Genomic DNA, 25,147 nt, shown 5'->3' on the forward strand with positions numbered 1-25,147 from the left:
AGATATTACAACATCACGTACCTTTAAATAAGACTAAAATTTAGCATTTATGGATTTGAAGAACTGTGTTCTAGAATTATACTGTCCTTAGTGCCAAGAACAACAACTCTCCTTGCTCTCAAGAAGTTCAAAACAGAAAGGAGAATTAGACAGAATGGGGAAGAGCACTGTCTAAGAAGCTGCACTAGAATGGGTACTGAGCACACTAGGGCAAGATTCAGAAATAGGGCTTAAGACTTGGGCTACCGAGTAGAGAGATACCAGATGAACCCAAAAACTTCAGTAAAGGGTCACACATACATAACCTGCTTGTCAAAATGTGGCCGTATCTGTAATAGAAACATAAAGTCACTGGAGACTCCACTGGACATGTAGAAAGCTTGTTTTTCAAGAAACCTTAAGGTGTCTAAGCTTGACTTTAATTTTCCCACGTGGCCTGTGACAGTGGCGGGGACTCCGCTAAAGAGCCCCGAGACACCTGGGTGAGTCCACGGAGCATGGAGTGTGACGCTGTGAATGTCCAGAAGGTACGAGGGCTCAGAAGGTTTCCAGAATGTTCTGAACGGGGATCACAGCACTCAGGCGACAGAAGCGGAGAACAGGTGCAGGAGATAAGCTTGAGCAGAAAAGGAAGCGGCAGAACTTCAGGAGACAAATTCTTAAAAGTTAGAAAAACGAACAAATGCCTGAGCTGCTTCTGGAAGGAGAGGGAAATAAATGGAGAGAACTCAACTCTACACACTGCAGTAAAGAGTGGGAGTCCCTGGTTCTGAGCCCAGAGCGGATAATCATAAATAAATGATTGGCTGGTTGTCGCAGTCACAGAACTCACTTTCCAAACTGTGTGTGCTGGTTTCATCCCAGTCTTTAATCCCAGCACTCAGAAGGCAGAGGCAGAAGCAGGAGGATTGCCCCAACTTTGAAGCCAGACTGATCTAGATAGCAAGTTCAGGGCAGTAACGGCTATACATAGATTGTCTCAAAAAATGAAAACCAAATAACAACAACAAAAAAAAAGACCCTAGGGGGGAAGAACTGAACTCTGCCCTTCCTTCCCCATCACTAGTGACTTCCTGTCCCTTTCCTCAATACCAAAACTGTACTAGCATACGTACTCTGTTGCAAATGGACAATCAAAACTCTTGAGTCACAAATCTAAGCACTCTGAACTGGTCCCACTTCTTCAATGCCCAGCAGAGCTGAATCTACTGCTCTCCAGCACTGTGTGCACACCTCATCCCTCTACACATTCAGAACTAATGACACACACTTGCCCTTTCATTTCTCAGTCCTGTTAGCAGCCAACAGGCCTGTGTCATGACTACGACCTTTGTAAACTGGTACGTTATCATAAAAGCATTGACTTTGGCATCCAGACAATCCTCAGTTCAAGTCTCAATTTCTCCACTTGAGAACTGGATGTTCCTATTTGCAGGCATATGTGCTCATAGGGTATGTGTGTGTGCACTTGTGTGTGAGCATGCAGAAGGCAGAGGCTGACACTGGATATTGTCTTCTTTCTGGTTCTACCTTATTTCTGCCTCCCAAGTGCTAGGACTAAAGGCATGGGCCGCCACACCAGGCACCCACATTATTCTCTGAAACAGGGTCTCTCTCTGAATCTGGAGCTCTCAGATTATTCTACAGCCAGAAAACCCTTAGACTCCTCCTGCCTCTGCCTCCTGGCATGGGATTTTGGCAGCTAGATGTTCCTATGCTTTAATTTTCCTCATCTGTAAAATGGGAGCTAACAGTGTCTATTTTATGATTATTAAAAAGGTAAAATACAAAATTATATTAAAATCTCACTTTTAGCTATAGGATATTAGTGTCCCATATGTTCACCATGGAAGTAACTTTCAGTCGCCTGGTACCAGGGAAATTACAAAACGCCAAGAATGAGGGTAAAGGATTACCTGTGGCAAGGACTGGTGTTCGCCAACCTCTGCTTGGGGGCCACAAATGTCTTCTTTTTGTAATACACTTAAAAGTGTAGTCTGATGGCTCAGGCCTATGATCTCAGCTACTCAGGAAGGTATGGAAAGGGAATTTCAGGACAATGCTCCCTACACTACAGATTGAGTTCAAAGCCACCCTGAACAACTTAGGGAGAACCTATTTCAAAATAAAAAGGTTTTGTTTTGTTTTGTTTTAAAGAGGAGCTAGAAAGATGGCTCATTGGCTAGGAGGACTGACTGCTCTTCCAGAGGCCCCAGGTTCAATTCCCGGCACCTACACAGTGGTTTTCAACAGGCTGTACCTGCTGCAGGAATCAGGTGTCTTCGGCCTCCACAGGTGCCAGGCACAGACATACAGGCAGGCAAACTATTCAGACATATTAATAAGTTCAAAAACAAGATGACAGGAGATAAAGCTCAGTGGTAGAGGCCTGGCCTAGCATCAACTGGCCCTGGGCTCAATTACCCAGACCCCCCAAAACAAAACAAAACTAAACCAGCAATACACAACCACCCGTCCCAGTTACAGTGACGTCAAGGAAAGTTCGGCTAAGGAGGTTGGGACCAAGACTTCTGTGGGATCTCTAGGAACCCAATCACATTTCCCCAACTTTTTAAAAAGTTTATTTAATTTACATTGGTGTGAGGGTGTCACATCCCCTGGAACTGGAGTTACAGACAGTCGTGAGCTGCCACGTGGGTCCTCTGAAGAGCAGCTAGTGCTCTTAATTGCCGAGCCATCTCTCCAACCCACACTTCCCCACCTTTTTAAGACCTCGAGTCTCAAACTGGCCTTGAACTACGTAGACCAGACTGGCCTTGAAATTTATATTGCCACCTGCCTCAGCCTCCCCAGCATGCACTAACACTCTGCATCTAACCTCAATTTATAGTCTGGCTCAAGGAGACCTTGTTTTCCAAACCACTTCCTAACAAAGAAGTCTTGACATTTTAACCTTTCTAAAGCTAGCGATGACCTCTGAACCTTTGAGAACAGTGGCCTGTGAGGAAGGGGCAGCAAGAGGACATGTGACTGAGCAAGTGATGCGCCAGCCACAGGGCTCGGTATCTGAGACACACACTGATGGACACCGCCCATCACACATGGGGCTCGGTATCTGAGACACACACTGATGGACACCGCCCATCACACACGGGGCTCGGTATCTGAGACGCACACTGATGGACACCGCCCATCATACACGATGTTCGGTATCTGAGACACACACTGATGAACACCGTCCATTACATAAATCTGACTGGATCTGCACACACGCAGTGGGTTTTTTTTTTTGCTTTTTTTTTGAGACAGGGTTTCTCTGTGATTTTGGAGCCTGTCCTGGAACTAGCTCTTGTAGACCAGGCTGGTCTCGATCTACCTGCCTCTGCCTCCCAAGTGCTGGGATTAAAGGCGTGCACCACCACCGCCCGGTGCAGTGGGGTATTTTTATTTCCATTTTACAAGAGGACCGAGAGCAGCTTGCCAGGGCCGCATAGTTAGTATACACTAGAACAAAAAGATGAGACCAAGGTTAAAATCATCTTTCGAAGAAGAGACAGTTTTTGGAATAAGCTGGATTTAAATAAGGGGAGAACACTAAAATTCAAGTACTTTCTCCCACTCTTAAAAGAACAAAATGTCAGCAGAACCTAATGCAGTCCAAAGAAATATCAACTCAAGACCCAGAGCTCCTACAGTACCAACTTTAAAAACCAGTATGTGCGCCGGGCGGTGGTGGCGCACGCCTTTAATCCCAGCACTTGGGAGGCAGAGGCAGGTGGATCTCTGGGAGTTCGAGGCCAGCCTGGTCTACAAGAGCTAGTCCCGGGACGGGCACCAAAACTACAGAGAAACCCTGTCTCGAAAAATATAAATAAATAAATAAATAAATAGCCCAGTATGTGCATAAAACCAGGCCGGTCCCTCTGCCAGGCCAGAGGACCTCAGCGATGAGGCAGGCACAAGTACCACACATGCCCACATGCTGTCATGGAGGAGACACGCTGACTAATCGGCTTCACCTGGCGGCACAGGGAAAGCGTGTTCTGCCCTGGCCTCCAGCAGAGCCACTCAGAACCACCAGCTTGCCCTGATGTTCTCCAAGCGCCAGAGGGTTCTTAGAAGTGACATCCAACCAAAGGACATTAAGTCAGACACTGGAGGGGCAGGAGCGGAACTTTACCACTACACTTGCGATCAGTGACAGGCTCATCTGTCCCCGCTCTGAATGGCAATCCTGTGGGAGCTGCACAGTGATCTGTGAAGAAATGCAATGGCGGTGTGCAGAGTGGAAGGTGGGTGGCTAAACACCCCGTGTGTCTGAGCGCACGGCTCTGCGCACTGAGGATTCCCGCTGAGGAACAAGACTAGAATCCGTCTCCTAAAATAGAGGACAAACTGTAGGAAGGATCTCACACTGGAGTCAAAGCCCCCTGACTTCTGGTTTCTTTCGTCTCCTGGAGACAGGATTTCTCACTGTGACCCAGGCTGGCCTGGGAAGGACCATGTGGCCGCAGGCTCACGGCAAGCTTCTGTTTTAGCCTCCCGAGCTGCTGGCACTATAGGCACAAGCCGACCCACTTCTAACCCGTTTATTCTTAAAATCTGTCAGGCTCAATACTCAGCCAGGTGTGGTGGCACATGCCTTTAATCATAGCACTGGGAGACAGAGGCAGGAGGATCTCTGTGAGTTTGAGGCCAATCTGGGCTACAGAGCAAGCTCCAGAACAGCCAAGACTACACAGAGAGCCTGTCTCAAAGAAGTGAAAAAGAATTTTTTTTTAAATCTGAAAGAAAAAGAGGAGGAATAGGAAAGAGAAAGAACTCCTCCCCTCCTTTTAGAATGCCACTGAGAATAATCCAATTACTGCGCAACACACTAGGAGCAGAACTCAGAGAACACTGCACCTGCTTCGTGCAAGAAAGGCCACTCTTTGCCATCAATGCTCTGGAATATGCAGGGCATCGTGAACAATATCTTTGGCTTTTAGGCCTTGGGTTTCTTCATATCTGCCAACTATTTAGTAGAACAGTGGGCAGGCTGGTAGGATGCATTATGTCCGTTACTGTGCCATCAGAGGAGGTAAGCATTCCCTGGCAGGTTCTCTGGAAGAATAGACGCAATAAAGTTTGGGGAACCATGGGCCACACAAACCCACCAGACGAACAGCTGTTCAGCACCCTGGAGGGGAAAGCCTTTGAGTATATGATGCTGAGTGACAGTGTTTTGATAGAGCTCTCAAGGCCACCAATCTGCAGGGAGAAAGCAGTAACCAGGATGAGAACCTGAAATGCGAATTAAAGTGTGGCAAGGTGAGATCGTGTGTGTGGCAAGGCTCTGGTTGGCTTGTTTTTGCGTAAGACAGGCATGATGAAGAAAACAACTCTAATAAAGTAGCCAGTAAGCCAACTGCACACTGAAGGAAACAAAGGTACAATCGGGAAGAAACAGGAAAATCAGGCTAGCATCTGACTCAGAAACTAAGCGGCTTAGGAAGCCAAGAAGACCGAGTAGTTATCAAAGGATTCCATTTCTCAAGAGCAGAACCTGTGAATGCCATGCAGAGAAAAAAAAAAAAAAGCCATGCTTAAAACAGAGCATGCAGCGGGTACCATCCGTAAACACTGGCCTCTAAGTGGATTTGGAAGCCAAAATAAAATCACTGTCAATCAACGACTGAGGTAAGAGTGTGCTTCTGGAGGACAAGCCTCGAGAGACCAGGGCTGTGGCTCCCGTTTCTAATCTTGGACCTCAAAAGACTGCTGTGACTCTGAGGCCAGCCTGGGCTGCAGCTAAAATCCAATAATAAATAAATAAATAAATAAAAAAGGTCTACCTTATAAAATCTTCAACATAGAGCCTATATGTAGGAGGGACAAATTATGCATAGGAAGGAGGACCCTACAATGAGATAAACCCATAGTACACTGAACAAAGAGCTCACAGCATCCTTGACCCTGTCCTGTTCACGGTTAAATGGCCTGAAGAAACCAACGGGGCAAGTCAGGCTTGCAAACAGAAACAACTAATTGCTAAGGAGCACAAGCAGGAAAAGTGACAGCTAACACCAGATTGCATAGCCCCTCCCTCCCCTCCTCCCTCCTCCCCTCCTCCTCTCTCCCATCTTCTCTTCTGCCTAGGTCAGCATTTACCAAAATGTGCCCCACTAATCCTTGAAAAATGGTTTATAGCATAAGCTTATAGCATTCAGAAGATTCTGATTTTCTTTGTTAGCTATTAGCAAGCCAAAGGTCCTGCCCGGTAGGTTCTGAAGTTTGGTTTTACCTCACACTTCTCAAACGTTTGCTCCTGAGCCCTTAGAGAGTAATCATTACCTGACAGTGGCCTAAAGATGGATCCCGAACCATGTCAAGACTTTTTTTTTTTTTTTTTTTTTTTTTTTTTGGTTTTTCGAGACAGGGTTTCTCTGTGGCTTTGGAGCCTGTCCTGGAACTAGCTCTTGTAGACCAGGCTGGTCTCGAACTCACAGAGATTCACCTGCCTCTGCCTCCCGAGTGCTGGGATTAAAGGCGTGCGCCACCACCGCCCGGCTCCATGTCAAGACTTTTGAGGCCTTAATTAATTTAGAAACAGGGTCTCACTACGTAGCCCTAGCTGTCTGGAAATCCATCTGCCTCTGCTTCCCCTGTGCTGTGCTCAGCTCAAACTTCCTAAACTTCAAAGTTTCAAGGCCCCTGAGCCCCTACTCAATGGTTTTCTCTTCCAAGTACCAAACTTTAAAAACAAAACTTTACACTTCCTGCTTCCTGTTCTGTCATCCCAGCTTCTACCTCACTCAGGCTCTGTGCCCCAGGCTCAGCTGAAGGCCTTTTCAAAACCCGAGGAGCAGCTGACCAAGAGACAGAACTAGTGTTTTCTGCAGCTCCTCGGTCCCTCTTCCAGGTCACACAGGTCAGCCTTCCTGACTCAGCGTTGAGAAGAGCACATTCCACCCTCTCCCGACTACTGGCTTCTTCCCTGGCTCCCCCTTCCCTCTTCAGTCCCTATCTTCTTCCTTGTTCTTACTGCCACCCCGAAGGGACCTAGGATCCTTGTCATCTCTGTGACATTTCCAGTGGGTTTCAACTTGTGCTCCTTATTCCAAGGACTATACATTCAGTCCACACCAACCAGACTTACTCATTTCCCCACCAAACTTTCCTGCTGCCCCAGTTCTTGTTAACAGACTCATCATTTAGAATGGCGAGGGACGGGGTAGAAGGCAGAGCTAGACACTTTGTCTTCAGCACACAGCCTGAACATGACTGAATTACCCATCATGACAGACTCTCAGCTACTAAAATCTTTACCCACTCATCAACCAGCAGCAACTCAACACACTGAGGAAAAAAAATATCTTTTGCTTTGAGAAAGGATCTTACTGTAGAGCCCTAGCTGGCCTTGAACTCAAGAGATCCGCTTGCCTCTGCCTCCTGAGTGCTGACACTAAAGGTGTGCTCCACCATGTCCAGACCTAGATGAATCTTTACTTTCTTTTCTCTGGGGGAAGGGGGATTTGAGATAGAGTTTCTCTGTGCAGCCCTGGCTGTCCTGGAACTCGCTCTGTAGCCCAGACTGGCCTCAAACTCAGAGATCCGCCTGCCTCTGCCTCCCGAGTGCTGGAATCAAAGGCGTGGGCCACTGTAGCCAGCTCTGAAATAACCCTCTGGTCACATTACTCCTGCTCCCAAATCCCAAAGTCTCCCACTGCTTCTAAAACAACCTCAGCAAGCAATCACTGCTTCCTAGATTTGGATCTCTGCTCTTTCCATCCGTCTCCTGCTACTCCCTGGATTCTAGTTCAGTCGACACAATCACTACAAGCAGTCAGTCAGTTCTGGCCAGCATGCTCATTTACATAGTTTCTTTCTGCTTTACTGCAGTCCCAGGAATAGAACCCACGGCTTTGTGGTATGTGATCCAGACGGATACAGCCCAATACACATTATCTATGACTGATTTTGTGTTACAATCGAAGAGTTGACTGGTTGTAACAGAGACCACAGAGTCTGTAAGGACAAGAACATTTACTATCTAGCCCTTTACAGAAAAATGCACTGGCCACATGTAGTTAAACTAAAAAGAGATAGCCAAAAAGTATCGCAGAAGTGTAAAGTCTGTGAATAGACACAAGCATCCTGTAGGGTCCACAGCCTGCAAGTAGCCCCACAGAAGCCCCAAGTGGCTTGTAGCACCCCTGACTTTAGTTCGCTTTACTTTGTTTATTAAGTGTCTCAGCCCCTCTTCCTTGGTAGATCTCAAGGTGAGAAGAGCTATTTGATTTGTTTTAGCCAATTAAATAGGAACAGGAATAGTTTGATTTTTGTTGTTACAACTGAATACCACAATCCAATTCTGTGTGTATGTGTGTGCGTGCATGCATGTGGGGGGAGGCATGTGCCAAGGCACATGTGTGGAGGTCAATGTGCCTGTAATCCCAGCACTAGGGAGGCAGGATGATGATCACTTTGAGAAAAGCTTGGGCTGCACACAGTGGCGCATGCCTTTAAGCCCAGCACTTGGGAGGGAGAGGCAGGCGGATCTCTGAGAGTTTAAGGTCAGTCTGGGCTACAGAGCCGGTTTCAGGACAGCCAGGGCTACACAGAGAAACTCTGTCTCGAACCCCTCTCCCCTCAGAGCCTGTTTCAAAAAAGAAACACACACACACAAAAGAAAGAACCCTTGTTTTAGGGGGATAGCTGGCCACTCCCTAAAGAGGCCTCTGTTTTCTGCCTCTCTCTGTTCACACTGTCCCCATCTCTCAGAAACACTCATATCCTGCTTTTCTCATAAACTGAAGACATTTCTAAGACCACCCTGAAGGCTCGCCTAAGCACGCAGCTGAGTTCCTTGTCTTCCCAAATACAGCACTGGTTCCCTTCACTGCTACCTCTTTCCCTAGTGCCATCAGGTATTTCTACCTCCATGCTGCAGAGAACCATCTGCAATCACAGCACCTTGCTTGAAATGTTTGTGAGGCCAGGGACATGCCTGTCACCCTAGCATTGGAAAGGGAAGGCAGGACATCTAAAGTTCAAGGTGAACCTTAACTACACAGCAAGCTGGAGGCCAGCTTGGGTTACGGGAGCCACCTCAACAACACAACAACAAGTAATTGGGTCTGCGGAAGGCAGATGGACCTGTACAAGCTCCCACAATGGGCTGACCAACAAGAAAATTCCTGAGGCTTGCCAGAGTGTCTACCTTCACCAGCACGGACCTGACAGCTGCACCTACGAGAATGCAGAACAGGGCTCTTCCAGCCCAGCCCTGAAGACACCTGGGGTAAGTACTTGTTGTCAGTTGTCAGAGGCTAGCCTGTACATTATAAAATATCTAACAGCATCATCAGCGCCTACCTACAAGATTCCAGTTAGCCCATCCCCAGTGTGACAACCAACTGTCTCCTAGGGGGCAAAAATGCCCCTGGCCGAGAACCACTACTCTAGAAGTTTCCAAGCATAAGCCAACAGTGAGATGCAGGTAGTAAACACAGATGACACAGTGACTGCAGGACAGTGTCCAGATGAGGAGACAGATAAGAGCCACACGACTGGCACTGCTGACTCACTCTAGGGAGACCATGCTCAACTCTGGATTCTAAAAGGACATCGGAAAACTGGAATTCCTTCAGTTAAAGGCAACCAGATTGAGGAGAGACTGGGGACAATGTCATCAGAAAGATATCTGAGTATAGGTGGCTAGCTTGTACCAAAGGACATGGCGGGACCTTTAAATATGTGCCGGCTGCCCCATGGGAGAAGGGTTCTCAGGAAGACAGCCCTGGAGGCAGGGAGCAGCACTACATGAGAACAGACCTTGGTCCTATACAAGCAAAAGCTTCCTAGCAATCAGAGAGGACCAACAAACGAACTGGACCGACTGGACTGGACTGGACTGAGCTCCAAGAACCTGTGCTCTTCCCATTCTGGAAGGTTCAAGCACAAACCATAGAACAGACGTCTGAGGTGCTGCAAAGATTACTGGGTCTCTCAAAAGCATTTACAGCTCTACAACATTTACTTATTTGGTCTATAAGAGCTAGTTCTACGACAGGCTCCAAAGCCACAGAGAACCCCCCCCCCCAAAAAAAGAGTCTAAGGTTATAAAGGAAAAGCCAAATGTCATGAATAAGTCATTTCTACAAGTTGCATGTAATTTCAGACCTTCACTAAATCAGAAAAGGAAAACATTTCCTAAAGAAACGAGGTCTATTTCTGCTCGGTAGTACCTGACATTGAGTCCTCAACACAGTAACTGCCAGGGACCTCTCTTCAAATGAACTTGCACTAGTTCCTGAATAACGTTTAAGCCGTATCATTGATTTCATTCAAATTCAGCACTACAATTTGAAAAATGCTTTACAGTTTCCAGGATATCCTGAAAGGCATTATTTTATCCACATTATCTGAACACGAATGTGGCAACTTTCCGCTAACCTGGTCTCATTTGTGGTCTCTGGCCTGAAGTATAAAAACTACCCGTCACTATCCATTAAACAGTCACTAAATTAATAAAGCTCATTTCTGCAGGCATCTCCAAAACAAAGCATTTACAGCCGGTTCTAGCTATCAGACACAAACCTGGTCACTCTGCTAGCACAGGAGCCACGCTGTGACTTTCGCAGCATAATCGTGCATTCACTTCAGTGACATTTCTACTTTATTTATAATTTGACGAGGGAAATCTGAGATATTACAACGTGGTATTTCTCAATACAAAGTGGCCATACAATCCAACAGTTCTAGAAAGCAGTCACAACAAAACAGGAAGCGGATATGTTGTTGACAGGCAAGACTACTGCGGGCTCTAAGCCCAGGGGCTCCTTTAGCCCCAGTTAAAACTGCCAGGACGCTGCACAAGGAGCTGCCCCACAGCCACACTGGGCCCGCATCTGCTGCTTTACTTACTTCTTTGCGTTTCGTTTCTGGACATTCCGACTGCAGAGTAAGGGTCGCACCTTCGATGTTTCTTGGCATGGGCGTGGAACCAGGGTTTATAGTCAAATGAATCTGATCGGGTGAGATAATGTGTTGTACATAACCCTGGGACATTGCTTCCTGATCTATTAGGAAGCCCTCTTCACCTTCCACTAGAAAAGGCAAGTGTTCTCCGCACTGTCCGTCGTCGTCGTCATCCTCCAAAGTGCCAGGGTCCTGCTCTATGAGAACAGTGGTCCTATCATAAACAGTTCCTGATGAGGACGGCACCAGTCCGCTGTCATCCACAAACCTGAGCATCTTGTCATCCGGGGTTAGGTCATCTTCCTCTCCCTTAAAGAAGATGATGTTGTCGTCTGGACTGTGCTCCCCCATGGTTCAGTTGTGCTCAGCCCAGTTGTGAGAAACAGAACGGTAACGGCCTTTCTGGAACAAACAACAGAGTTAGAGCGATGGCACAAGACTCAACCACCTCCTAAACGCCTTAGGGATCATTCTCCCTCGTTTTAAAGAGCAAACCAACGCTTTAACCCCAGACTTTGGGAGGGAGACAGAGGCAGGCAGACCTCTGTGAGTTCAAGGTCAGTCTGGCCTTCATAGTGAGCTCCAGGTCAACCAAAGTTAGATGATAAGACCCTGTCTCAAACAAAAAAGACAGCAATTCAGGCCTAGGCATAGTGGTGCACGCCTTTAATCCCAGCACCTGGCAGGTAGAGGAAGGCAGATCTCTGTGAATTCCAGGTAAACCAGGGATACACAGTGAGAATCTCAAAAAAAAAAAAAAAAACAAAACAAAAAAAAACTTCTTTAGAAATATTTATGATTTGGCAAAATCAGTCACTGTTAAGGGAAAGTAGTATATCTTTTTTCTTTTTCAAAAATTTAAAGTTAGCAGTTCAGAAGACCTAACTGTGATTTACTGTCACACACCTTAAAGATGGGTATGCACCTAATGAGGAGAAAAGAGCAAACTACACGCAGTTCAAGGACCAGCAGCTATAAACCTCAAGTGAGGCACTCCCATTCGAACACCCTCCCCCTCAGTCACACCGTGAGGCAGTACACAGCCTCGTGTTGTTGATGGTGCAGTAACAACACTTTGAACACAATCACTTACAAATCCTGGTTTGCCCCTGACTGCTTGGCCAAATGGTGCCTTGTCTTTCTACAGTGGGACTCACAGTCCCCATCTCATAAGGAGTGAAAGAGAAATGGCAGGTAAAACACAGTCCTGTCAAACAGTAGAAAGAGAATAGACTCTTTCCGCTGTTGCTAGAACACGTGGGGGGAGAGGTTAACCCCTAATAAATCATAGCCAATACAAATCATTTTAATTATTTGTATCCTAAAACATGACATGGGCCAGAAAGTATGCCTGTTGTTACAGGCATAAAGCGTGACTAGGCTTTCTGCCCCGAAAGGCTGTCCCTCACACACTATACTGACACGAGGCACGCAGGAAATAGCAACAAAATGAATGACAGATGAGCAGATAACGTCTCTTTTCGAAGATACAGTCTCTTGACTGAAGCTTTCATGGTCTGGAATGGTGATTCTTCCTGCACCCGAAAACACACAGGTTCTACAAATGTGGGTTCGGCAGGCACAAAAGGAGAATTTAAAATAGTCAGCACATCACTTGGTTTTCAGCCTGGTTCTGCATTTTCTCTTCTGCTCGGGGTTAGCAAGTGAGCCTTTACGAGCCACAGGGACAAGAAGGCGAGGTAGTTACTAGACACAGGTTAAGGGATCTAATCAGAGAGGAACCAGCCCGAACCTTTGCTTACGCAACCCTAGAAAGGCACGTTTCTCTGTCTCTGAGACGAGAGATAAGAATACCGAGAGCTCCCGGTGGGCTGCCCCGGCACCTTCAGCGGCAACGCAGAGACCAACTTTCCGTAACAAACAAGACCAGGAGGTGCGAGTGTGGCCGAGGAGTGTGAACCGAGCACCCCTGAGAGACTGGCAGGAGGAACCTGACCGGGAAAGCACCCCTAGTCCAGGACTACACAGAAAAACCCCGAGGCAGGCTGGGGGCTACGAGCTGGGCGAAGAGGGGCAGGGTCCGGGTCTCCATGGAAACAGAGAAGGGGGGCTGGATACCCATCCCCATGGAAACGGAGGAGGGGTGGGGTCCCTCTGGTGAGTGGAATAAAGTCTCTATCCGGGACGGCTTCGGCAGGGAGCCCATGTCCCGCGCCCCCCGGGGAGTCCCAGCCCCAGCCAGTACAGCTTCTGCTTTTACCTCCGCGGCTCCCGGCAACGGCGGCAGCGGCAGCTTCTCCCCTCCCCAGCGGCACCATGATTGCCCCCACCTGTCCCTAGCGTCACTTCCGCTTCCTCTTTCCGGAGGAAGGAGAGGCCGGCGGGTTCCTTCGCCCATTGCTGCTTCTGATTGGCTTCTGCCGTCCAGGGTTGGGACCGCGCCTCCAGCCGGCGGGCTGTGGGCGGGGTGAGCGGCGTCAGGAGCTCCTGGGCGGCTGGGGAAGCCGACCGTAGGGAGCGGCCGGTGTCGGGTTCTGGAGACCACGCGACACCAGCCACGAGCCCGAGGTGTCCTCAGCCCGGGCTGCGCCCATAGCTGCAGCGGGAAGGGCGCAGTGAGCCGCCGCTTTCAAGGCGCGTAGGCCAGCCCGTGGCATCCCTCTTCTCTCTCCACTGCGCCCTTGTCACGCAGCGTAGTTCGCCTGGCTGAGGTCCTAGGACCCGAAAGCAGAGCGGACTGTTCCAGTCGCTTCCCGTTCCGACGCCTGCCAGAGATGGCAGTCTTAACTTTCCCGTCCTAGGAAGGGTTTTCGAGCTCGGGAGGGTCAGCGCCACCTACTGGCCGATTCTCTCTTCAGCTGTTAAGCTCAGCCTACAGACCCTTGAAACAGGGTAGCAGTATTCCAAAGCCAAAGAAGCGATTTTGCGCGTACTTCTACTATAGTCCAGTAAATATAATTACTAGACCCTCGCATAAGCCACTGTTTATTTTCCCCAAGAGCGACTTCTCTGGAACTTTTAGGTTGGAGCAATGCCCTTATAGGCTAGATCAGGATTCAGCCCCAAACTGCTGTGCCATTCCCTCTGCTTGGGTTATACTGAATAGTGACTCTCACACGCTAGACTGCCACGCATGTCTCTTTGGCCGCTGACCAGCTGCTTCTGTGCTTAAGCCACAAAGGCCCATCTGCCAAGAACTACCATATTTTGAAAGGGGGAATGAGGGGAGAAGACTCAGTGGTTTAAGGTCATCTACTGCGCTTGACCTGAGTTCAATTCACAGAACCCACATTGGGTGGCTCACAACCAGCTGTAATTCCAGCTTCACAAGAATCTCTGGCCTCTCTTGGCACCAGCATTCACACATGCATATACCACCACCACCGCCACACACACACACACACGTAACTTAAAAAAGAAAAAAAGACAATCACAACTGTTAAAAATACATTTATCATTAAAATATATTACACATATGAGAGAGGGGATACATTATATACAGCTGGAGGACTGTCTGGCCTACAAAATCTCACTTGCTTCACCAGAGCCCCCTTTTCTTCTGTGCTTTTAGGAGCCACTGAGAGGCCTTGGAGCTGAGTAGAAAGGGGGCAGTGTTGCCCTGCGTATATACAGGTCCTCAGATTGGACAGTAGGAGCATCTGGAATGACTAAAATTTGTTTATCCGGGAACGTCTAACCAAATTCCTGTTGTCCAACTTGTTCTTCAAGGACTTCAGCTAGCCCAAATACCTAATTATGAGATGTTCAGTCAGGGATACAGGGAACTCACCGACTGTATGTCCCAGAGGCAGTTTGAATAAGGCAAAGTACAGTTACTTAACTTTTAAAAAAAAAAAATAAATAAACAAATAGAGCTCTATTTGTGTTAAATAACTAAAGGTGAACATTGAATGTCAGTTCTATAATTGTGGATTTCTGCCATGTTCTCACAAGTCAAGATGGGTGTACTAGCCGATGACATGGGTAAGGAGCAGGTCTAGGCTCAAGAAACAGGTAGCTGCCGTTCTTGCTTCCAGCTGGCCTCAGAGCACTTTAGGGCAGCTCTTGAGCTGAAACAGGCAGGGTTGACCATTGTGGCTGCTTGGGTAAGATAGGAGAGAAGTACTGAGGCTCAGACTGGACTGCTGAGGAATTGATGAATAAACTCTTGCGCCTTCTTCTTCTCCGTCATGTCAAGTTTTTGGGGACGAGCTGGGTTTCGGAGCAGTAAGCTGCCAAATATACTAGCTGTGCATGACAGAAACAGAAAACACCATTAGCAACCAGACTACTAGGGTGACTAGGAGAGAGGAAGGACTATCCAAAAGCAAATTTTTTTTTTTTTTTTTTTTTGGTTTTTCGAGACAGGGTTTCTCTGTGGTTTTGGAGCCTGTCCTGGAACTAGCTCTTGTAGACCAGGCTGGTCTCGAACTCACAGAGATCCGCCTGTCTCTGCCTCCTGAGTGCTGGGATTAAAGGCGTGCGCCACCACCGCCCGGCTCAAAAGCAAAATTTTTAAAGGCAGACCCTGGCTGCCTCAAACTCAGGAGACCCACCTGCCTCTACCTCCTGAGTCCTGGGATTAAAGATGTGCACTATGCCCAGGTATTTTCTCCTTGAAAAACCACAGTTGGGTGTGGTGGTACATGTGCTCCAGCCCAGTCTGAGTTATACAGTGGGCTGTGGAGATGGCTCAGGGAGTGAGAGGACCTGAGTGCAGACCCCAGCACCCACCCCTGAGCCAGGCACATTGGCACACACCTGAAACCCCAGCGGTGTGCAGGTGGAGAGGTGGATCCTGCAGACGGGCCAGCCAGCTAGTCCAGCCAAAACAGGCAGCTCCAGGGCTCTGCACACGTGAGTGTTCTACCACTAACCCATCCTTTCAGCCTCAAACAATCTACATATAAACTTCATTCAAAACAGGGCATTGTGGCACATTTGCAGCATTCAGGGGACCAAGGCCAGCATGGGGTACACAGTGAGTTTGAGGCCAGCTCTGACAACAGACATAACTTGACCCTATCTCTTAAAAAGTTAAAACAGCCTCAGGAAGCAGAGGCACTCAGATCTCTTGTGAGGTCAAGGCCAACCTAGTCTGCAAAGCAGTTCCAAGATTGCCAGGGCAGACACAGAGAAACCCTGTCTCAAAACAAAACAAACAAACAAAAGTTTAAAAAAAAAAAAAAAGCAAATACTTTCCTCTGAGCTTTGGGGAAAAAAGGATGTAAAGTCTAGGAAAAGGGGAGGTGAATGTAGAAAAGAAAACACATTTTAATTCCGCTTCCTTCCTCAGTGACTCTGTAGAGATACTTGCCCTAGATACTTGGCTACTTACCTAGAATATTTTCATCCAAATGATTTTTTGCTGAATTTTTCAGCAGTTCTTGCAAAAACGCCATCAAGTAGTTGAAGACATTTTTGTGGAATGTGGGGAGAGTAGAAATGACCTGAAAGAGAGAGGTGGGTTTTGCAGCTTCGCTCAATTACTTGACAAGTTGCCTGCTATATTCCAGGAACTGAGATTATGACTTACAAATATAAGAATGCACACAGAGCTAATTACACACCACTTGGCATAAGTATCAGATGCACACAAAGGTCAAATACTGCATGATTTAGAGGTCAGACTTCTAATTCTGAGAACTTCCATGTTCTCAGACAACTTGAGGGAATTAAGACATTTTAGTTGGGTCCTGAATATAAGATAAAATTAGACTTGTAACAGTGAGTATTAGGTATTGGGGGTGGGCATAGAAGGCAAGAGAAAGAAAACTGACAAGCAGGGAGAACAGGAGCTATCAATGTTGGCAGGAATACACTGGCTGCACAGGCACTAAACCTGGAAGGGTAATTCAGTGAATAGGCCACATATCTGCACAGAGGAATCAGCTAGGGAGCTGGGAAAAGGCAGGATCCAGAAGACACCCAGATTCGATGGATATGAGCGAAGGTTCTGGAACACGTACTGTTGGCAACTGTTGTTCATTATTATATCAATCACCGAATGGGGTGTGGTGGTGCACACTTGTGATCCCAGCACTTGGAAAGCTGAGGTGGAAAGATAATGAATGGAGGTCAGCCTGGGCCACACTGAATTCTAGGCCAGAGTCACACAGAAAGACCCTGCTTCAAAAAAACCAAACAAACAAAAATAAAAAATAAAAAAAAGGAAGGAAGGAAGGAAAAGAAAAGAAAGAGAAAGAAATGGGAAGAATCATTAAAAACAGCAGAACAAAGCCGGGCGGTGGTGGCGCACGCCTTTAATCCCAGCACTCGGGAGGCAGAGGCAGGCGGATCTCTGTGAGTTCGAGACCAGCCTGGTCTACAAGAGCTAGTTCCAGGACAGGCTCCAAAACCACAGAGAAACCCTGTCTCGAAAAACCAAAAAAAAAAAAAAAAAAAAACCACAGCGAACAAAGAGGTAAGTATGGGAATGGAAATATGGCTCAGTGGTTAAGAGCACTGACTGCTCTTCCAGAGGACATGAGTCCAATTCCCAGCAACCACATGGCAGCTCACAACTGTCTGTAACTCCAGTTCCAGGGGACTTGACACCCATGTCAAAACACCAATGTACATAAAAATAAATAAATTTAAAAAAAAAAATAAAAAAAAGAGGTGGGGCTGGAGAGATGGCTCAGCGGTTAAGAGCACTACCTGCTCTTCCAAAGGTCCTGAGTTCAATTCCCAGCAACCACATGGTGGCTCACAACCATCTGTAATGGGGTCTGGTGCCCTCTTCTGGCCTGCAGACATACACACAGACAGAATATTGTATACATAATATATAAATAAATATTTAATAATAATAATAATAATAATAAATAAATAAATAAATGTTTAAAAAAAGAGGTAAGTATGGTTTTGTCTAATAGGATGGCACCTTTAAGTTCATGATCTAATTGGGGAGCACGCAGAACAAAGAAGAGAGGGAACGCAGTAACACAGAGCCCTGCACCACGTAAACAGTGGGGAGGGGGGCCGCGAGAGTGGAAAAGTGATACATCAATGGGACTGGTGCGTGGGCGGTGAGGAGAGGGAGGAATCAGAAATGACTCAGGTTTCAGAGCTGAGTCGCTGGAATTAAGGGCGATGCTATTAAAAGCAAAGAGGACATGAGAGGAAGAGCGGGCATAAGAAAGAAAGAAAGAAGTTCATCTTCCAAGCCACTGCAGGAGAAGGTAAGATATTAATTTTCCAAGCCACTGCACTTGAGGGCCTGTTCTGTTTGGCTGTGCCAGGCTTCACATGCCCAGGGCTACTTCACATGCCCATTAGCTACTATGCATGCTAATGCTTGGTGCTCCCCTCACCTGTTTGCTGGCTATGCAGTTGCCAGAAAACTCCAGGCATTTATGGTAGGCGCTGTAACAGACAACAGGCTCTGGCAGGCTCTCTAGGAAAAGCAGCAAGGCTTCAGCTACGGAATGGTTGTTGGCACCTTTGACCCACTGTTAAGGAACAGGTGACGGTGATGCCTGCGGATAGAAGGCCCAGGGACAAGCATGTGCCAGCAGGGCTGCCTGCTCAGTCGGGCTCTACTCAGTGCTAGGATGCCAGCCCACATCTCGAAGGCACCATGCTGTTTGTCAGATGCCACGCTGCCTGCGTGAATTCATAACGTCCTCTCTGAAAAGGTTCTGAGTAAGTAGAGCCTGTTAGCCAAGGTCACACTATCAGGCGCCAGGCTTTGAGATATGCTTCTCTCTCTTTTAAAAGCTCTCATATTCTCACACGCACACACAAATTTCTGAAGGATACAGAGGTTATCAATCATTCCGGTATCCAAGCAGTCTCTTATATGTTCAAATTCTGGCCTCAGGCCTGGCTGCTGAAACAGATCTTCCTGCAAGAGGGAAGAAACCCACAAAACAATTATTTTCTCAGAGAAATGGCAGTGATTCTCTGACTTACCCATATCACCAGAGTCCAAACATCAGCTGTGTACTGATACCTCTGAATCACCCAGTGTCAATGAGACTTAGGCTGCTGTGACTGACTCATCTTCAGGCCTTGCATGGCTTTACCATACGTCATTAGGCGTGCATTATAAAGCTGTGGGGAGGCCACGCTACACAAAACAAGACCCAGGGTACGAGAAGAGCCACACAGAGCACGTATCCTACAGTGTTATGAGAGACGTGTCATGTGTAAGACTGAAAGGTACTGTGATCCTTACCCAAAACTAACAAACAACAACAAAAAGGAAATAGTGCTAAGGGGCAGAAAGACTCCTCAGACCTTATGCAAATAAGTATAATACATATACATAAGACATGTATATTTAAAAATTTTTAAAAACAAAGGTCACTATTGTATATTCATCAGCTTGGGAGTAAGTTATTCATCTTTCAGGGCATGTTTCCTCCAAAAGTTGTTATGAGCATTAAATGAACACAATTTGGCATACTACAACACCAGTGTGAGTGGGGAAAAATGAGGAAAAGCCAGGCATGGTGGAGCCCCAGTCCCAGCATATAGGAGGCTCAAGCAAGAGGATCATGAGTTCAAAACTAGTCTAAGACTAGGGAGTTTACCATTAGCCTGGGCTACATAGTGAAATACTAACTCAAAAAATAAACAGCTGGGAGTACAGCTCAGTTGTGCTGTCTAACATGCAGGAGGCCTAAGTGTAGTCCCCAGCACTGGAGGTGTAGGACAGTGACTGGGGGGAGGGGCGGGAGAGAGAACGAGGGGAGAGTGAGGGGGGGAGAAGAGAGGGAGGAGGTAAGAGTAAGGGAAGAGGGATGGAGAGAGGGAAAAAGAATATGAATATATTTTGCTACAATATTAAAATGTCTATAAATGTAGCTTTGAGATCAGAGGCAAGAACCTTGGTCTTTAGCAGCCTGCCCCTGTGTCTACGTCTACACAGCCTGTGTGATGTCCTGTGTCTGGGTGCCTGTCAGTGTCAGCCTGACTGGTGGCCTGTGCTGCTGGATAAAATATACCTTAATAGTCTGTGATTCCCCACATTCTCCTTAACCCACCAGCCTCCTCTTCCATCCCTGGCTTCGGAGCCTGGACCTCATAAATCTATGGTCAAGTCAGTCAAACTGACCACTGATCTCAGGAAGCCTGCCTATATCTCTCCAGAAATCGGCAGTCCAAACTCATGGCCTGGGGGTTCCATCAGTCCTCTGCCTGAAGTCAACACGACAGCCCCTCCCATTCTCAGAGGCAAGTGAGAGTTCCTGCAGAAGACATCAAAATGACCTCACAGGAGTCATACAGAAGTCCTTCTCTGGAGAGACTAAGAGGCCTGGGGAAGAAACGCTTAGCTGGGAAGTCTGCTTTGCTTCCCAATGGGGAATCAGGGTCAAGTATGAAATAGTCACTCTACTCCCTGGGGGCACAATTCTCTACAGATTCCCCGGGACCAAAGCTTCCATACAAAAGTTGTTGGTCTCTCAAAGGCAGCCTGGCTGCAGTCTTGTCTGACTGCCTTAGTCCCAGCCTACCTGCTGGATAGCATTTCTATACAGGTAATCAACCATCATCCAGAGTTCTTTGGGGATTTCCAGGGGGTTCTCCAGCTGGCTCCTGTCATCCGCAGTCTGCACTGGCATCAAAGTCTCCAAAGAAAGAAAAACAAGTCATGACAAGGTGAAGCTTCAGGAAAATGCACAATACAGGGACAGCAACAGCAAAGGGAAGCTTTTCGATGCCACTAAACCAAACATTCCAGAGGCCAAAAATTAAAAATAAAAAAGGAGGCCAGGCGATATGACTGGGTGACAAGCGGCGACCCTGAAGGATGGGGAGAGCTGTGGCAAGCAGTCCCAGTGAATGGGGTAGTAGATGCCTAACTCCACTGAAGAAAGCTCCTCCAGCATCCCACGGCTAGAACCAGAGACGGTGCATGAAAAGAGCACACACTTGTGAACTCAAACTCCAGGTCCACTGCCACTCACCACATGACCTGTGATAAATGGCTCTCCTTGACTGGCTTTGTTTTCATCTACATTAAATAACAGAGAGAATAGTTAACCCAGGTGCACACCTTTAATTCCAGTACTCGAGGCAGGGGCAGGCAGATCTCTGTGAGTTCAAGGCTGGCCTGGTCTACAGAGTGATTCTAGAACAGTCAGGGTTATGACACAGAGAAACCCTGTCTCAAAAAATCAAAATAAAAAAAAAAGGAAAAAAAAATTGAATAGTTCAAGAGTTCCCAATTGTAAATATGAGTTCTAGGAAAAAAGTATACAAACTACCCAAATCTATGCCAAACTTGTCCCCTTGTGCTAGGATGGTAACCATAGGAGCCTTTTGGTTCTTAGCAAACTTGTTTTAACATAACCTGCCAGATCATCATTATGTATTTGTCTATTCGGTTTGTGTGTGTGTATGTGTGTATGTGTATGTACATATGCATGTGGTAACCAGAAGTCAATACTGAGTGTCTTCTTTAGTTGGTTTCTACTTTGAGACAGGGTCTCTCACTGAGCCTGGAGCTTTCCAATTTGTTGAGAATGCCTAGACAATGGGTTCCCATGGCACCTGTCCCCATCTCCCAGAGCTGGGATCACAGACATGCACCTTTTTTTTCTTTTTCTTTCTTTTTTTTTTTTTTCCAACACTGGGTTTCTCTGTGTAACCTTAGCTATCTTAGAACTCACTCTGTAGACCAGGCTGGCCTCGAACTCAAGAGATCTGCCTGCCTCTGCCACCCAAGAGCTGTGATTAAAGGCGTGTGCCACTACCACTGGGCAGACATGTACCTTTTGTGTGGGTTCTGGGGAACTGAACTCAAGTCCTAATGCTTGCATGGCAAACACTTTATCAAATGAGCTATCTCTCAGTCCCCCAGATGACAGTTTTTTAAAATAGAAAACTTTCACTAGGAAGTTAGGATCGTGGCTAAATTTCCCTCCTGCACTGCTCGCTGGACACTGAATGGTTATGCTATGTGTGTCCTCCACCCCACCTGGATTACCATAATGAATCCTAGTCACCAATGTGATGGTATCTGAAAATGGGGCCTTTGGGGGTGGTTGGTCATAAGGGCTATGTAGTCACAAATGGGACTGGTGTGCAGTAAGAAAACCAAGAGTCTCCCACTCCTGACATATAAGGACACTGAGGAAAGCGGGCCCTCATCAAACAAGTCATCAGGGATCTTGATCGTATATGTCAGCCTCTCAAACTGTGAAGTGCCAGCCCATGGAGCTTTGTTACTGTCACTTGCTGCTCTAACACGTGCAGGGGTATGAAATAAAGACGAGAAAGTGTGGTTATCTTCCACAGCCGTCCACAGGAGGAGGTGGAGTCTCTCTATGCTGGAATCGGGCTGGCTTCACAACTTGCTCCAAACCACACAGCAAAGTGATATTCTGTGGGCTTCGTCAGCCACGCCATGTAAGGCCTTAGCTTTTCTCTTGTTCTTGCCTCTACCTGCAGAAGCTTGGGCTCACTTCTTGAACACTGAGGGTCCATGTGCAGACGCCAGAGAGCAACCACCACTGAGGCAGGCAAGAGAGGCCACCTTCAACACGGTGGCCAACACGGCTGCTGCTTGATTACATTAGCACAAATGAGCCTCGGCTGGACCAGCAGAAAAAAGCTGACTGGTGAGGAGGGGGTAGCTTGCTACACTGATCCTAAACAAGCTCTAGGAGGCTACAAAAAGCTTACACCCAGGAAGGTTGATAGAGAAAGACAGTGTTGGGCCCAAGCTGCCCACTACTGGATGTTTTCTCCGAGTCTGTTACTCACCAGCCTGCTAACGGTTTCCAGTGGTAGGTCTAAGATTGGCTCCCTCATGTAGCACAGAGAATGAATGGGAGACCCGAAACAGCTGGGCAGGTAGTTCCCAGACACAGACAAAAAGTAATCTTTTCCTCGGATCAAGTGCAAAACCAGAATGTCTTCGATTTTGTCCTGGCCTGAGTTGAGTTTTGTGGCAGTAGCCTTATTTACAAAGAGCTCCAATTCAATCTCAACGTGAGAATCTGCAGAAAAGTTTAAAAGTCACATGAGCTAGGGAGCAGTCAGCAGGAGGAGGAAGAGGCAGGAGGGAAGGGAGTAAGGCAGAAAGGTTTAAGAAAGGAAAGAGAAGGCAGCAATTGGCAAGGACCCGTGTGCTTGCCCTGGGGAAGCACAAAATGTGCACAGCCCAGCCTGGAAACGTGAAGACAGCACATGCAAACTGGAAACAAATGCAAGTACTCAGCTGCACAGCTTAAACCAGGAGAATGATCCAGTAAGAAGGCCTGGATCAAAAGACCAGCCCTGGACCAGGTAAGATGAAAACACATGCTCCCTTCGCAGATCAAGGGAAGTTATTACCTGGGAAGTAGCCAGGAAACACCCTTAATTCTCCAGTTTGCAGAATAAGGATGTTACATTCTGGGGGCACTGTTAACATTTCTGGATTACTACCCATTGTCTCTCTCCACCAGAGTGGATACTATTAAGTCTCAAACCCTGGGACAAATGGCTAAAGTGCCTATTTAACAAATCAAAGTGGACCTGACCACCAGATTCTCCCAACATCCCTCAGCCCCTACTTGTTACAAGGTATGGCATGTATACCCCACCCTCTACCCTGAACTCTCTAGCCCAGGGGCTGGGGCTGTCCTTCCCCAGAGGCTCTTCCCTATATAATTCAGACATTACCCACCTGCTTTTGCAACTTTGACCTCATGGCTGCTGTACCTGATTCCCCTCTCTCCCTTTTCCTTTCCCTCTCTCCCCACATGGCAGAGCTCAGGCTGGTCTGTCCACTCTGGACTCTCCCAGATATCTCTACCTCTACCTGTTATGGTTTAAATAAAATGCTGCAGGTCTCCAAGTAGCTACAGCAGGCAGTGGGTCCCGAGACCATGACAGGTCATAAAGGCAGCTGGGTCTCAGGCTGTGTGGCGGGTGAGAGACTGAGAAGGATAGGCACGCCATGCAGAGTGAAGCTGGATATTTATTTAGTGGGTTATGGAAGGGAAGGGGAAGAACAGAGGGGGGGAGAAGGGAGGGAGGGAGGGAGGGAGAGAGGGAGGGAGAGAGGGAGAGGGGGAGAGAAGAGGAGAAGGGAGAGACAAAAGCTGCCTCTGGGGGGGGAAGGCAGGGAGGGAGGGAAGGAGAGAGAGAGGGAGAGAAATAGAGGGAGGGAGGGAGGGAGGGAGGGAGGGAGGGAGGGAGGGAGGGAGGGAGGGAGGGCTCAAACTGGAAGCAGAAGGAAGTTCAGGCCATGGTGGGGGAGCTTGTCTCTTAAAGGGACAGAACAGACCATTACATTACCTATGTTCTTCCTTTTATTTATAATAAACTTTCTCCTCCACCATACCAAGAAGTAGCCACGTCCTCTCCTTTCCTTTTTATTTCTTTATGTTCTTCATTCAGACACCTTGAGGCAGTGGAGGTGACCCCTAAAGTAGTAGCATTTCCCATAATCTGTGAGATTATGGTGCACACAAGCGACTAAAATGTTCTTGAAACTGAACGCATGCCCCTCAGCACTTTCCATTTTTATATGGCTGAGTTCAGCTATAGAGATTAGGAGAAAATGTTGCAGAGCCAGCATAGGCAGGCAGATCTCCACCCTGGTCTACATAGTGAGTTCCAGGATAGCCAGGGCTACATAATGGAGAGACTCTATCTCAAAAAAACAAAACAAGACAAAGCAAAACAAGAAAAGTTTCTGGCTATTCAGAAGCAAAAAGCTTATGTAGAAAAATGAAAAGGACAGACAAGACATACAAAAACCAGAGCCGAGGAAGAAACTTCTTACCTGGCAGGAGGAAGCCTCTGCTGGGTTTGGCAGTCAGCCACTGCTTACAGTAAGACTCTTCATCAGGCTTGTTGATGAACTCAAACTGACAGGGTACTTGGCCATTGTGAATCGTGAAGGATTGTGTTTGCAACTGCATGTACTTCACGTTCTCAAAACAGAACTGGGAATAGACAAGGGACCAGTCAGAACCAGCGTTCTCTTCTCAAGTTGTGCACCCACCGTGACTGGGAAAAGTATTTGTCTAGGGAAGAAAGCGAAGGACCATCTCTCTGAAATGTATTTAGCTGAGATGGCACAGTTGCCACTGAAGACTAGTGGCCTAAGCAAGCCAAAGCCCAAGTTGTTTCTATACGTAGGCTTCCTGAAGCCAACAAAGTTTCCATCTTCTACATCCAAAGCCATTTTCAAAACACCATGCTCTAGTTGACCCAAGCCTGAAGGGGCTGGAGGCTGTAGCATAAAGTATCTTATCTTCCCTTGAACTCCACTTGTTTTTTCAGACAGTCTCACTAGGTAGCCCTGGTTGACCTG

The 25,147-nt window shown here is 47.4% G+C and overlaps 2 protein-coding genes across 5 annotated transcripts in view; both read right to left on the reverse strand.

The window, feature by feature from the left end:
• Mtf1 (metal regulatory transcription factor 1) overlaps nucleotides 1-13,203 on the reverse strand; it is a 47,924-nt gene extending 34,721 nt beyond the window's left edge. For both annotated transcript variants that reach the window (XM_057785297.1, XM_057785296.1), the window contains exons 1-2: nucleotides 13,145-13,203; nucleotides 10,870-11,325 (exon numbers count right to left, since the gene is read on the reverse strand). In XM_057785297.1, coding sequence (XP_057641280.1) covers nucleotides 10,870-11,274 — 405 coding nt within the window. In that variant the 5' untranslated portion in view covers nucleotides 11,275-11,325; nucleotides 13,145-13,203. The remainder of the gene's footprint in view (nucleotides 1-10,869; nucleotides 11,326-13,144) is intronic.
• Nucleotides 13,204-14,318: 1,115 nt separating this feature from the next.
• The window catches only part of Inpp5b (inositol polyphosphate-5-phosphatase B), a 67,902-nt gene continuing 57,073 nt past the window's right edge, over nucleotides 14,319-25,147 (reverse strand). For all 3 annotated transcript variants that reach the window (XM_057784535.1, XM_057784534.1, XM_057784536.1), the window contains 7 exons: nucleotides 24,614-24,776; nucleotides 22,603-22,838; nucleotides 20,349-20,462; nucleotides 18,649-18,733; nucleotides 18,201-18,328; nucleotides 16,223-16,334; nucleotides 14,319-15,132 (listed from right to left, as the gene is read on the reverse strand). In XM_057784535.1, coding sequence (XP_057640518.1) covers nucleotides 15,017-15,132; nucleotides 16,223-16,334; nucleotides 18,201-18,328; nucleotides 18,649-18,733; nucleotides 20,349-20,462; nucleotides 22,603-22,838; nucleotides 24,614-24,776 — 954 coding nt within the window. In that variant the 3' untranslated portion in view covers nucleotides 14,319-15,016. The remainder of the gene's footprint in view (nucleotides 15,133-16,222; nucleotides 16,335-18,200; nucleotides 18,329-18,648; nucleotides 18,734-20,348; nucleotides 20,463-22,602; nucleotides 22,839-24,613; nucleotides 24,777-25,147) is intronic.

This window comes from Chionomys nivalis, chromosome 11, assembly GCF_950005125.1.
Source record: "Chionomys nivalis chromosome 11, mChiNiv1.1, whole genome shotgun sequence".
Taxonomy (NCBI): Eukaryota; Metazoa; Chordata; class Mammalia; order Rodentia; family Cricetidae; genus Chionomys; species Chionomys nivalis.